This window comes from Mesitornis unicolor, unplaced genomic scaffold (genome assembly GCF_000695765.1).
Source record: "Mesitornis unicolor isolate BGI_N332 unplaced genomic scaffold, ASM69576v1 scaffold43150, whole genome shotgun sequence".
Taxonomy (NCBI): domain Eukaryota; kingdom Metazoa; phylum Chordata; class Aves; order Mesitornithiformes; family Mesitornithidae; genus Mesitornis; species Mesitornis unicolor.
This window is the reverse complement of record NW_010157054.1, coordinates 29,694-43,765: the sequence shown is the minus strand read 5'-3', so window position 1 is coordinate 43,765 and position 14,072 is coordinate 29,694. Positions and strand designations below refer to the sequence as shown.

At 36.8% G+C, this 14,072-nt stretch overlaps 1 protein-coding gene across 1 annotated transcript in view; it reads left to right on the top strand.

Annotated features, from left to right (window-relative positions):
* The first annotated feature begins 508 nt into the window (after positions 1-508).
* The window catches only part of BST1 (bone marrow stromal cell antigen 1), a 15,691-nt gene continuing 2,127 nt past the window's right edge, over positions 509-14,072 (top strand). The window contains exons 1-8 of the mRNA XM_010178654.1: positions 509-678; positions 4,464-4,593; positions 5,701-5,836; positions 6,320-6,402; positions 7,010-7,086; positions 10,209-10,301; positions 12,303-12,389; positions 12,895-12,954. Coding sequence (XP_010176956.1) covers positions 509-678; positions 4,464-4,593; positions 5,701-5,836; positions 6,320-6,402; positions 7,010-7,086; positions 10,209-10,301; positions 12,303-12,389; positions 12,895-12,954 — 836 coding nt within the window. The remainder of the gene's footprint in view (positions 679-4,463; positions 4,594-5,700; positions 5,837-6,319; positions 6,403-7,009; positions 7,087-10,208; positions 10,302-12,302; positions 12,390-12,894; positions 12,955-14,072) is intronic.

Genomic DNA, 14,072 nt, shown 5'->3' with positions numbered 1-14,072 from the left:
CAGCGTTTTTTTTCAGCCATTAGAGAAATATGTGCAAAAGGTATATCACTTGTAAAATGAAACTAAACTGGTTTAAAACTTGTTGCTTGCAAGCACTTGTGATGTTTTAGGAAGGTGTAGCATGGCAATGAGTGTTCAGTGAACCTAAGGCATTGTAAATACTTACAGTGGTAAGGGGTTTTTCTCCCTTTACTGAAATATATTGTAATTCTTCCCAGTTATCACCAGGTGGCAATATCATGACCTTAAAAGTCTCGTTTTTCTAAAGTGGGGAACAGTTAGGCATGAGGAAGTGATGTATCCTTGTACTGCAATCACTCCAGGAAACAGTTAGATTACAGTGCCCAGCAAGGTTCAGATTTCCGTCTAACTTCATCTTTTGTCTACAGAGCTATAGCCAGTATTGAACATAGTAAACGTTGAGCCTCCAGGTTTCCATTTAAATTTGTATAATTTAACTCTTTTTTTTCCTCTCTCTTTTTTTTTGAACTTGAGTTGTCAAGAATCCATGATGAAGAGCCTTTTTTTGTCCCTCTTACTTGTCTCTGTTCTGTTTATGGACAGCTTCTGTGAAGTGCAGGGAGGGAAATGGAAAGGTGAAGGTACAACGCAAAACCTGGAAAATATTGTCATTGGAAGATGCTATGACTATATTAGAATTGTGAATCCTGCTGTTGGGTAAGTTTTGCTTGTTTCTGGATTAGTTTTTTATGTTCTGTACAAAATGGTTATTAATCAGAAGCCTGATGTTTTGCTTCTAGCTGTGGAAATGATCCTATTGAAGTCAACAGGCTTATAGCTGTCTGGAAACAAAAAGGGAACCTTGATGGATGTCATATTAATAAAAATAGTGTAATTAAGGCAAAATTTTTAACCCTGCAGCTTTTTAATTCACATTTCTGCCCCCCTAGTGCCACAGTGTTCTGTAAGGAGAACACCGCACAGAAATAGTGGGGATGGTATTTCTAAAGCACCAAATTTGACAGTGCTCCTGGGAAGACCTTTATTTTGCGTGCCTTGTATGTCAGGTCATGTAAGAGGGAAAGCAGCACGCTTTATAGCTCTCCGATGGCACTGAGAGAGACTGTTTAGCTCATCTACCTGAAAAATCAAGTAGTAATAACTGCTGAAATATGATTACCCATGAGCTTTCATTGTCTGTGTTAATTATACAGAACTGGAGGTAAGTCACACACTTTGCTAAAATGCCTACTTTTTTTGTCTTCCTTACATTGTCTGGGCTTTGGTAAAAAGGAAAAAAAACTAAGAAGAACAGTCTTCTAGAGTTCAGTCCTTTATTCTGCCACTAAAACTTTTCCTGGTAGTTTGAAGTGGTATTTGCAGAGGGGGCTTGGCTGGGTTCCTGACGCACCGAACCTTGGTCTTAGACAGGATTAGATTATGTTGCATAATATCAGTGAATATCATCTCCTCTCCCTAACCTCCCATTTTCAGTTCCTGCTGCAAAACAGGAAGGTGCAGGTCTGAAAACAGGTTCATCGTTTTTAATAAAGGCAAGACAACATGTTTCTCCCTAATAACATTCTTACCAGAAGCATTTTGGCTCAAACTCCTCATGAAAAAAAGTCATTCTAATGCCAATAAAATGGTACTAAAATTTCAGCTGAGCAATTCAAGTTTGGCAAATTTATAAACACGTCACAGTGGAAGGTGAAACTTTAACTATAGATTTCTACACACCTACAATATAATACAAAGTACTGAAACTTAAGTGAATTAGCAGTCATGTAGGTATAAGTCGTCCTGAAGTAGGCTCTAGATAGGTAGAGTCCCTGTTGCAGTTAACAGATGCCACTTCAATTATATCTGAATCATTTATATCATATATACATTACTAACACAGAAAACATTAAAATGAGCAACATAAAGGATTGTTATTGTGGAAATGTTAACTTTATTGTTTAATGATTTGACTTGTAGAAATGTAAATACAATAATCTTGAAAGTATTTCTATGTGTCTCATGTTTATGACATCTTTGTTGTCTAATTGATTCCTGTGACATTTTCACAATATAATTTTAAAATTAAGAAGTCTGAACACATTCATCAAAGTGTTATTACTTAGAATAGCATGAAGCCAGGCTGGACATTAGGACTGCTTTCCTGAAATATGGCTCAAAATGGCACTATAAAAAGAAGAGCTGCACAATTCATTTAATATTATGTGGGGTTTTTTCTCTTTTCCATAGGTCTATAAGTAAATAGTGTAATCTAAACAAAATGGAAGTTTTGTATCGCACAGGTGCAAAACAGATATTCTAATTATTTATAAACCTTTCTGTTTATTGTCTGTTTCTTTATTGCCCCCTGGCTCTCTTTTACAGAGACATAGCCACCTGGATAGGTTTTGCTTCTGAATTTATGTGCAAATAGAATAATTTTTTTTAAACTACTTTGCTAACAGAAAAGAAGCTAGCAAAGCATGCCTTTACACTGCAACACACTTAAAACATGAAGATATTTATAGAAACATAGGAAAAACTTTAAGTTAAATCAGAACATGCAAAATGGCAGTTAAAAGAAGCGTTTTACAAAATGCAATGGTCATTTAGAGGTGAGGGATTTGAATGAAAATCATATTTGAAATTTTCTAATAGCAGTATGCTACATAATACAAATGTTCCTGTAGTACATTTCTCCCATATTTCTTTATTGGTGGTATATAATGGAAGTTTTGAGAACATATTTTTTTTTAACTGTCCAGTGTGAAATAAATCTAATATGACTTATCAGTGTCTATTTAGATTGGAAGGAATTGTCCTGAACTACAGTCCTTCCCTACCCTGTAGTTTCAAGAAGTATTTTTTCCAGCTAAGAAGTTTTGAGTAACAAAGCATAATAATCCTTTTGATTTACAAGATGTTGAAACCTGCATGAGAAGACATGAAGGAAAAAAAAAGGTAGTAAGTGAACTAACCAGAAAATTACTGCTGGATTCAACTGTCAAGAAGGATGTTAAGAGTTCAGTTGATCACGATTTACAAGTACTAACATGAATAAGTGAGTGTTTACAGTAGACAGCTCTTTAGCAGAATGAGACATAAGTATATACAATTGTCAGAAGTTAAAGTCTAACAGCTTGAAATCAGAACTAGGGTGCAAATCCTTTTATCAAGTAAGGCTCTACTAACTACTGATCAAGGATTGTGTTGCATCACTGAAGATTTTCAGACAAAGTTCCCATATTTGCTTACGATATAGTGAGGGTTTTTATGTAGTTGTTGGAAGCATAACCAGAGATTATTGTAAGAGAATCTGCGGTCTGTTTCCTACGTGGGAGCTGCATAGCTCATCACAAAAAGGTCTTTTAACTTTTAAATATCTGTGACATTCAGCATCAGAAAGCAGCTCCTTAAAGAATCTCACGAGGAGAAGTGCCAGCAGAAACCTCGCTCTCTATGAATGACTTTAAATGAGCAAATGACTCTAACAGCAAAGTTTCGTTTACTTATCAGGACTGCTGTTGTTCAAGCTGCAGCTTTGCAATAACAGGTATTTGCGTTAGGAATGCTGTATGCACATAAAATACCTTAGTCTGTTCTGTGGACTGTTCGTGGCATAGACATTGTCACAGCCTCTGTGAGGAAGGTACTATGGGAAAGTGGTGAAAGTAGCAACTCCCTTTTTAATACTCCAGGCAGACTGAGAGCAGTGACAGATGAGAGCCTGCAAATCCAGAGAGATAAGATACTTCCATCCCTAGATGGCCTGGCCTGTCCTTCTGTGGGCGATTATTGTCCACAAGACAGGGCTGGCTGAAGGGAGCTGTCAAAGTGAACAGCCTAGCATCTTATTCAGCCATCTCTACACGAGCAGCTTCAATGTTGAATCCTAACAATGTTCTTGTAGCTACTGCACAGTGACAGTGCATGTCCCATGCGGTCACTGTACTCATTCCAGCAAGGTAAAGCTGCATAGTCCTAGGGCCTATATACATAGAAGGCAACAGAAGGTTGTCAAAACCATTGTTCTATTGTTGAAACTTTTTAGTAACTCCTCCTGCACTCGAATCTGACATTTTAATAGTAAAATTGTATTCCAGTAGCTTTGCACATTTAGCTACACTTTAATGGAAATGGCATTTTGAATCTGGAAAATTTCAAGGCAAGCTGTCTTTAGTATTTCTACAGTGCTGGATAGCAAGTTGGCTCTGTATACTGTACCTTCTTTTTGTTGAATCATTATGTATTTCTAATTCCACTCTGTTACTCCTCATTTCATTGCTAATTCTTCCTAATCTGCTGCTGTTAGGAGTCAGGAAAAGACAAGACCTATGTGCTCTTACAGGGTTACAGGTTTTCTACCACCCTAACTTCAGTTTTCTGTCTTAACCTTGTGGGTTTGGTTTTTTTTTTGAGAACTTGAAAAGTGGGAAACAAATTACTTTCTTGCTCTACTTTGAAAAAGTAATTCTGCTAGTTGTTTGTTTTAATGATTACAGTGAGAAGAATTGTTCAGCGATTTGGGAAGCATTTAAAAAAGCATTTCTTAACAAGGATCCTTGCAACATTCTACCTGAGGACTATGAATTATTTATCAACCTGTCATTGCACACAATTCCACCTAACAAGGTAATGATTATTAATATTATGTTAACAGTCCTGTGACATCCGGCAGTTTTTCCCTGACACAGTTGAAAATTGACCAAGAGTCATTCTGTGGCTTACTCATGAGTCATTATTTTTGGCCTGTCTGTAGTTTACAAACTATGCTTAAGCTTAATGGCATTTTTCAACGTGTTTGGCTGCATTTATTTCATGCAGTATCTTCTCAGCAACTTCTCTATTTTCGTTCTACAAAGATACCCCGTTTTTCCCATCATTCCAGGAGCTCTCTTGTTGTCCGTGAGCTCCCACTTCTTCTTTTCATCAAGTCAGGTGCTCTGCCCGCAAAAACTATGCCTGCTATCTTCTCTTGCTTCCACTCCTCACAGCCAAGTCACAGGGCAATGACATGTTAAACATTGACATGTTAAACAAGCATAAGCAGAACTGAGATAGGATGCCGTTATATGCTAGAAAACAGGAAGGGTTTGGTGTGCTGGCAATTGCAGAGAACTGTGAAAGTGCAAAAAACACAGCTCTTCGTGCCATCATATCCCATGAGAATGTGTGCTTTGGCATTCTCTCAAAGGTGGTGCTTTAAAGCAGTTTTTCCTCTAGCACAATTATTACTTATCTTTAAATGATACAAGCTAAACCAACAAATACTACTGTCAACATAGCTTAATTCATTAAAGAGTTTTGCGAACACAGAAATAACAGGTAGATGTATGATTTTTTCACACCATGAGTCAACATAGCAGTGGGAAAGAATTTCGGTAAGATATACCTGGCTTCTCTTTTTTTCTCCCTTTTTCTAAATCTGTCTGCTGAGGAAGGCAAAGTTAGACCTAACTATATTAAATATATGTCTATATGCATTTCCATTATGGTATGAGTGTCCCTCAAACCTCTAGTGATCAGAATTTACACCATTGTAAAAAAAAAAAACCCAAAATTTGTTCCTCTAAAGAGATAGCTAACATTTCTGGCTATTAGTTTGATTTTGAAAGAAATACCAAAACATGTTTTAAACTGTTTTCAGCACCCCATAATATCATTGTGTCCACACCCAAGTGATGGTTCATTTCTTCTGTTTTGATGTTTGGTGTTTTTTTTTTTCCTTCTTTTATGTAGTCTCTCTTCTGGGAAAATAACCAGCTGCTAGTCAATAGCTTTTCTGCCAGAGGCCGTCGCTACATGGGTCTGGGTGATACTCTGTTTGGCTTCTTTGGAGATTTTCTAAACTGGTGTGGGCAGACGAACAGCACTGGTAAGACGATGAGTAGTATATTACACATCTGTCTGTAAAACCATAGTAGAGACTGACTACTGTGTTCTGGAGGAGCTAATTTTACCCCAAGAAAAATCAGGGATAGCTTCGCTGTCTTATTGTCTCCTGTTCAGTGTGAATATTTAACATTGCAGTCATGGGAACACACAGTGAAATCTGCACAGTGCTGCACAGGAGTTAAACATCTTCTCAGCCCTCTGAACAGGGAGCTCTCTGTCTCCCAGTTAGAGAGTTAGAGCTGTTCCAGCCAAATTATTGAATCCACAGAATGTGACTGTTTGTGTAAATGTCAAAGGATGGAAAATGATAGGAAAAAATATAGCTGTCAGCTTTCAGTGTTATTATGTCAGACCATCTTGTATGTTCAGTGCATAATGCAGGAATATAATTAATTGCTTCTAAGGTTGCTTTTTACAGTCATTACTATCTCTCTAATAGCACAAATTACATGCCTTCCTACAGAACTGGACTATGAATCCTGCCCTACCACGGAGGAATGTAAAAACAACGCTGTGGAGTCTTTCTGGAGAATGGCCTCAATCACTGTAAATAGCGCATTAGTGCTGACTTCATGCATTAGTGACTGGGTCCTGGGTGGTTCAGGAAAACATTGACAGATCAAAACAGATTTAAGTCTGTTACTCTGCTAGGTCATTTCCTCTGATACAAATACACTTTTTTAGACTGGATACAGTGTTAAGAGGAACCTAACTTTCACATTGACTAGATAATGTGTTAAAATCCTGTGTTAACTTTTTAAATATGTAATAATTGTATACTAAGCACAGTAAGCACACTAGTTGTCTGCTGAATACAGGTCCTGAGTGACATTTGACAGCCTTGGTGGAAACCCTTTATTCTCAGATCAAACCCAACACAGAGTGTCAAAATGCTTTCTTCTTATACTGAAGAAACTATTTATACGTGTGAGAAAATATTTTGAGAAGATGCATTGAATTAATGCACTGGAAATTTAGTTCTTGTCTACCCTGCTACAGAGACCTGCTAGGGTGCTAATTTGGTGTTATTTTCACAATTCTGATATTCTTCTTGGTAAAATTATTTTCTCAGTCATTGTTGCTTGCTATACGATACCAATTCATATGACAAATCTGTGAGATCAGTTCTGAAAAAAAAAATTATGTATTTCAGTATGCGCAGCAGAGTTCTGGGGTAATACATGTCTTGTTGAATGGTTCTTCAGTCGGAGGAGCTTATCCAGATCCAGGGTAAGAAAATGGACTTATTTATGTGTACAAGTTCTGATGCCTGCAAAAAAAAAGGTCAACCAGTTTTTTGGGTCTTCTGCACAAAGCATGGGAAGTATAGCTGAAAGAGCCTGTTGCGTCGAAGTCTGCTGAGTTGTGGGGACAACCGTGAATTGTCCCCAGCTCTAGGAATTAACATGAAATGGATGAAAACAAGCCTTTTGACTCCTGCATTTTACAAACTGCTGTGGGAAGCAGGATAAATGCTCTTTGAAAGCAGCTTTCAAGTCAGCCAACATACTGTGGCAAAATGTGTGTATCTTAGAAAAGATGAGCATTACAAAATTTCTAATCAGGGACATCTCCAAGGACAGGACATGGTTACAGGGAGTGTAGCCTCTGTCAGGCCTAGGAGTGAACTTGGCAGGTTGTATAGTAGAAGTGCTTAGTCCTGCTATTTCTCCATGACCAAGCGAGGAGATAGCTTGAGATCCCTTATGGTGTAAGAAAGCAGAAAAGTTCATTGAGAAGAATAATAGCAAGGATTAGCTTCCTCTTCTCCATATTCTCTTATATATTAAGGACAGATGTATTTTCCCTGATTTGCAGGTGTACCCCTATGCGTAAGTTCATCTAAGCTTAAATTGAAAATTTATTGTAAAAATACACCTTTAAGAACTTCTACTCAACTTGTGGCTGTAGTGACTCCCTACCTTTGATGAGAAATACATCTTTCCCTTACCTCAGCAGCTGTCCTTTCCAAGGCAGATTAAAAAAATCTTTAAAAACCTATAGAACAGATCCTGCTCCTGTGCATTCACTAAGGACAAAAAATAATCATTGAAAAGTTAACTTTATCTCCAGATAGGAGAGAAACAAGAACCATATGTTCCAAAGCACCTACTATGTACTTACCTCTGTCTCCCAAAAAGTCCATCTCTGTACACAGCTTTTATCTAATGAACACTTATGTGGTTTCCTTGGGTTGGTCAGGGGTCAGCTGGGATCAAGTCTTCGGCAGATGATGATAACTGGCAGCAGGTCAATGCCCAGAATCCTGTACAGAGTCCTTATTTCAGAAACAAATTCCTTGTTTCTGTGAATCTACAGATTCCTTCTTTCAGAAACCTGCTATACATACATTAATTCTTTCCACCAGTATCGTGGGTCACCTGCCTGATGGTATCATGACCAGTGAAATCTCCACCACTAAAACACACCAGCCATGAAGAAAACAAAGCCAGTTAGTCCATCTGTTTTCTTTGCTGTGTATCTTCTGGCCCATTTATAAGTTAATTCCTTTAAGAGATCTTGTTTGAAAGAGACTTAAGAGTTGAGTAATTAATAGCAGAAGGCAATCCGAAAGATCTGCCTGTCTTCCTAAACATCTCTTTGGTCTGTTTTCAGGCATTTGAAAACCACTTCTGAAGTTTATCCTGTGTCACAGTTTGTACACTTAAATCTTCATTAAGTCACCTGTTATCATTTCAGCTAAGACTTATTTATCACTTCACTGCAAAATAACTTTGCTTATTCACACAGTGTGAGTGTAGTTGGTAGACTTCTTTAATAATATTGGTTAGTTCAAAACTCGGTTTACTGAAGCCAATTGTACATTGTTCCTCCTCTAGTTAAAGATTCCTTAATATTTTGGACGAAGCTGCATTTTTGCTGGCAATAACATATGCATGAATGGGCAAATGAGTTAAAAAGAACTGGAATCTTTATCTTTGGTTAAATTTTCACTATGTATTTAAGACAGGCTTGGACACCTTGGACAGACAGGCAAACCTGGTGGTCTCTGGTTAGCCACTGCTGCACCAGACTTGACCAGAGATACCATGTTGGTATCTGCCTCCTCATGTTCCACTTCTCCAGAAGTTTATATTAACTTGCTGACTTCATGATTCTGCTGACTGCCAGCAGAGCTTCCACACCAGAGCACCATTAATTTGCCTGCAGGCACCAGGGGAACAGAGTAGTGGTCACATTGCCACTGCTGGTCTCATCCAGAGGTGATAACTAACAGTCCCTTCTAGTCTGGGGAGGTGTCAGTGTGTTTAAAGTGGCTAAGAGACACTGAATGTAGACGTTTAAGAAGTCCCATGATAGGCAAATTAGAGCACACATCTAGGCTTAGGCTTGGACCAGGCATTCAGTGCAGGCATAACCCTTACAAGCTTTCTGAGGGGAAAGAAAATGCAATTAAAAGGTTGGAAGTCATTACAGTACATCTTGCTGAAAGGGTTAGAAATCCGCAGCCTTTAAATGCTCGTATCTCACAAAAAACATTAATTTACAGACATTAAAGTAATCATTTGGATTTGACATCTTTAGATTAAATATTAGGAAGAAATTCTCTACTCTGAGGGTGGTGAGACACTGGCACAGGTTGCCCAGGAAAGTTGTGGATGCCTCCTCCCTGGCAGTGTTCAAGGCCAGGTTGGACAGGGCTTTGGGCAACCTGGTCTGGTGGGAGGTGTCCCTGCTCATGGCAGGGAGGTTGGACTGGATGACCTTTAAGGTCTCTTCCAACCTGAACCAGTCTGTGATTTAGTTGCCGTTTTATTATTTTGTTTTGTTATTTAAATATCTGTCAAAGTCAATTTACACAAAACAATAGAGTGAAAGATTCCCTGGGCCAAGAACGTTTCTCTATTATGGTCTTATATATCTCCTAGACAAGTACTTCATATTACCGTTGCTGTGATTTTTTGCCTAAAAATATATTTGTCTTGTGACTGTTGTTATTTTTTTATTTAAAGCAAAATTGTATTGTCTCTAAAGGCAATAACTACAAGAATGACCTTTTTTTATTAAGTATCAAATGTTTTTGTTTGTTTTTGTGTTTTTTAAAGTACTGGTTCACCTCTAAGTTGTAACTTTTTTTCAGCTGAAGCACTCTAGGATGAAGAGTATGAAAACAAAACTTCTGATTAAATGCCTTTTACCTTTGAGGACATTCAGAATGTGAATCAGATTTTTTTTCTATTCTGTTGAGTCTGACTGTAATCAGAAAATATAAATGTAAAATCGAGCAAGCTCATATCCTACAGCAAGATCAGAGCCTTGATTAATGCAAAGGGAAAAAAGAATATTTTTTTATGTTCTTTATAGTTTTAAGAATTTGTTTCTTGAATCAGTTTTTTTGCAGATTATGAAATACCTAATTTCCAAAAAGACAAAATCTCACAAATTGTCATCTGGGTTGTAGATGATATTGAAGGACCAGATAGGTAAGTAATGTCTTCAAAAAAAATTAATTTCTCTTTTTTGGACCTGTTTTTAGAATTTCACCTTAGCTTTCTGTTTGATTATATTTGCATAGCAATTGAATAAAAAATATTTGAGATGCATTCACTAACACAGAAAGCACACCCTACCATACCCAAGAGTTAAGTAATACTGAAATTAGACAAAATATAAATAAATTCTAATATTAGGACTGGAGTCCACTTTTAGTTAAAAGAGATGTGCGTGTGGATCTCAGACCTTGAGTGAAGATGTAGCACATACAAGAAGAGAGTCAGTTGGAATTTTGACATGAAATATTTCTTTCACCTTGCCATATGCATTCTTTTCATTTTCGTCTGTCTTAACTGTTTGAAAATTAGTAGAAGCAGAGAAATACCACCAGGGGGCTTGTCTTCTCTCAACACTTAAAATCAATATAATAATAAATAAGTAGGCTTTTAAAAGGTATAATTTTGCTATTAATTTAGTTAAAAAAACCCACAAACAGCAACAAACAAATAAACAAAAAAAAAACAGATCAGCCCAGACAAAATAGCCTGATGGTAAACAGCCAAAGACAAAGTGATGATTTTCAACAGAGACATAACGAAAAATGGACTCTGAAGATAAAAAAATTGAAATAATTAGGCCAGAAATTAGGCCTGTTTTGGGATGAAAGGCTTAATCAAATAGTCTATTCATTGTAGCTTTTGTAGACATCCCAACAAATGTACATAGATGAATCAGGGGTAGAGGAGCAGAGGAAATCAGTTTTACCCCAACCATCTGCAGGGTCCCTGCAGTCGAATATAATATGTGACACTGCATTGGTCTTAAAACTGCCCTGGCTGAAGAGGGCTGGAGAAATGGACTCAGATGTCATCATTTCCACCACTGGTGGCTGAATCTCTGATGTCATCTGCATTAGGAGTGTGAGGCTTCAGTTCTTGCTACTCAATGCTTTTTAGTTGCATTTATTCAATCTGTGTCCTTTCCCTTTCACGTCTCATTTCTTCTTTTTCCTATCTCCTTTTGCTTCTCTTCCATTCAATTTTGTCATGGCCAACCCAGACCACATATTTTACCATAGTGCTGTGGAGTCTACAAAGCATAGTTCAGATTAGTGTTCCTCAGCCTTTCTCTTTAAATCAAAGAATCATACTCTTCGGGAAAAAAAATACAGCTCAAAAAAAGTTGTCCTTATTACAAAGAAAAATTAAGACAAGCACTGGATGTTTATTTATCTTTCAGTCTGTGCTTGTCTGGATGCATGGGAATATTTGTATATTTTAATTAAGTGCTTTTTACAATGATTTTGTTGGTCCCTATGTGATTTCTTTAGAGTATTTACTGACCAATGGGTAAGTAGCACTGGCCTTAATACTTGACATTGGTGCCAGTTTTAGAGGTCTCAGCAGGTTCTGTACCATGCTAAACTTTCTTTTGCTAATTGGACCACAAATTAAAAATGCAGTGCTAGACACAGAAGCTGTGTTTAGGATTGTCTCTGTTGGTTTTTTTTTTTCTCTCCTTGTGTTTTCCTATTGTTTTGTATTCAGAGAGAAAACAAGCTTCTAACAAGAAGAATAATTCTAATTTATTGTAACCAACTTATTCTGTAGAGACAGCTAGCATCAACTTTAGCACCACCTAAATAGCTGCCAAAGAATATTACAAATGAAACACTTATTTATTATTTTACAAAATTATTTAGCTATTTTTGCCTAGTGAAATACTGAAGGTGGGAATATTGGTTAAGAGAATCTGTAAATGCTATACCAGCTAAAGCCAATTCTCCAGTCTCTGCAGACTGAGTATAAAATATTAAGGGAATGTGAGCAAATGAAGCATTATAAATAGCAATATACACCGGTTTCCCATAGGTGTCAAGGAAAACAGAGGAGGCAAAGTATTAGGGATTTACTTTACTAATTCCGTGAAGTTCAGTGAAAGGAAATTAGATAATACAATACTCGCAATAGTATTAAAATCCTTTCTCACAGAGATTCCTGTGGAACTAATACTGTAAAGACATTAGAAGACAGGCTGAAAACCCTTGGTTATGATGTCACCTGCACTGACAATTACAAGTAAGTGAAAATCCTTCATTAATACAGTGTATTTGCAGAAGCCTGTCATCTATTTAGAATCATTTCTTACCTTTGGATACTCAAGTGCCATTTATGTTTTGTCTTCAGTATAAGACTCATATGTTGGAGGGGCAATGCCACATTTTTCAGACTTAGAATTTTCAGCCATGAATTGAGCAAAACACTAGACCGTATTGTATAACTAAGTGGAACATTGCATTTACCCAATATCAGACACAGGAGATGGCCTCATATATTCTGTTTCACTGTAAAATATTTATTTGGATTGAAATCTGAACAACAGTTAAAGACAGTACTGAATGTTTGCAGAATTACTAGTTATTCACAGTAGTATTCACAGCTCTAGTTATTCACAGTGGATTGTAAGATAAATATAATTGAAGTAGAGCTTTAGACATGATAATACTGTTGAGTTTGTTTTGGTTTTTTATGTTTTCCTCAGTTTTCTGCCTGAAAGATGCTAAATAAAATGATATCTTCACAGGTCTGTAATGCTCTTACTCTGCCTGGACTATCCTGATGATTCTAAGTGTACACTTTCATCGTAAGTAAAAGAAGTTCAATCCATCCTCAGTGTCATTACAACAAAATAAATAATGGAGAAGTCAACAGTTCAACAGATTCCACCTCTATCATCTATTATATATAACCCATACACAATATACAGTATTCTTGAATTTATTGCTTACTGTGTATTGAGTAAGCAATTTCTATCTACAAATTGTGCACAATTGTCTGTGAGCACTTGCTATTCTAAATTAGATGTTAATCCGTTTTCATCGATCACACAATCACACTCTGTATCACTGATGGTATGAATGAAGTTTGTAAATATCAGTGTTCTGATGCAAATTTGATATTGCTTTCATTAATATTCTTCCTTAAGTAATGAAATTGTAGTTCAAGTGACAACAGATCTAAAGGACATTTTTCCAGCTACTGGAACTTTCAGTTCCAAATTTTGAGGAAGTTTTTTTTAATCTTCCATTTTGTGTAAAAACCCAGTTTTTGAGTTTTAATGTATTTACCTTGGGCCAGTAGGTTATCGGCAGAGAACACAGATTACATCCAAGATACAACTTTCTTAATTAGCAAGCATCACTTCCAAATTAGGTTTTAATAGTTTCCCTTCCTATCCATATTTTTCTTTATTATACAAAGAGGATTGAATTAATGTATTATGCATTTCAGGGAATTTACAGTAATGATGGCTTTTAAATTGTGGTTTAATTTCTTAATATATATGGTGTTGCATGTATAGGTACACATAAGGTACTTGAACATCTGAATATGAAAACTTCCTCACAGTTTAGAAAGTTGCAGTATATATAGATGCATAAAAGTTTTTCTCTAGTTATATTATTTTTATGCATAATCCATATATTTGGCCACATCCTATCTCCTACTGTCCTTTCTGCCCTAATTCAAGCACCTGCAAATCTTTTGTACGTTAATACCCATTTAATGATGCAATGATAACTTCTGCTATTAAAAACCTGATTTGCTGCCCCTGGTTATGGCAGCAGAGAGGTGTGACTCCTGCTTGCCCGCCTCTGGTACTGTGGCAGTAGTGCTTCATGCAGTACAGAAAAGGAGGCATGTATCACTTTCTGTAGCGTATGTTCAGTTTTTAATACACCGTTGTAGAGAAAGTGAGTATTC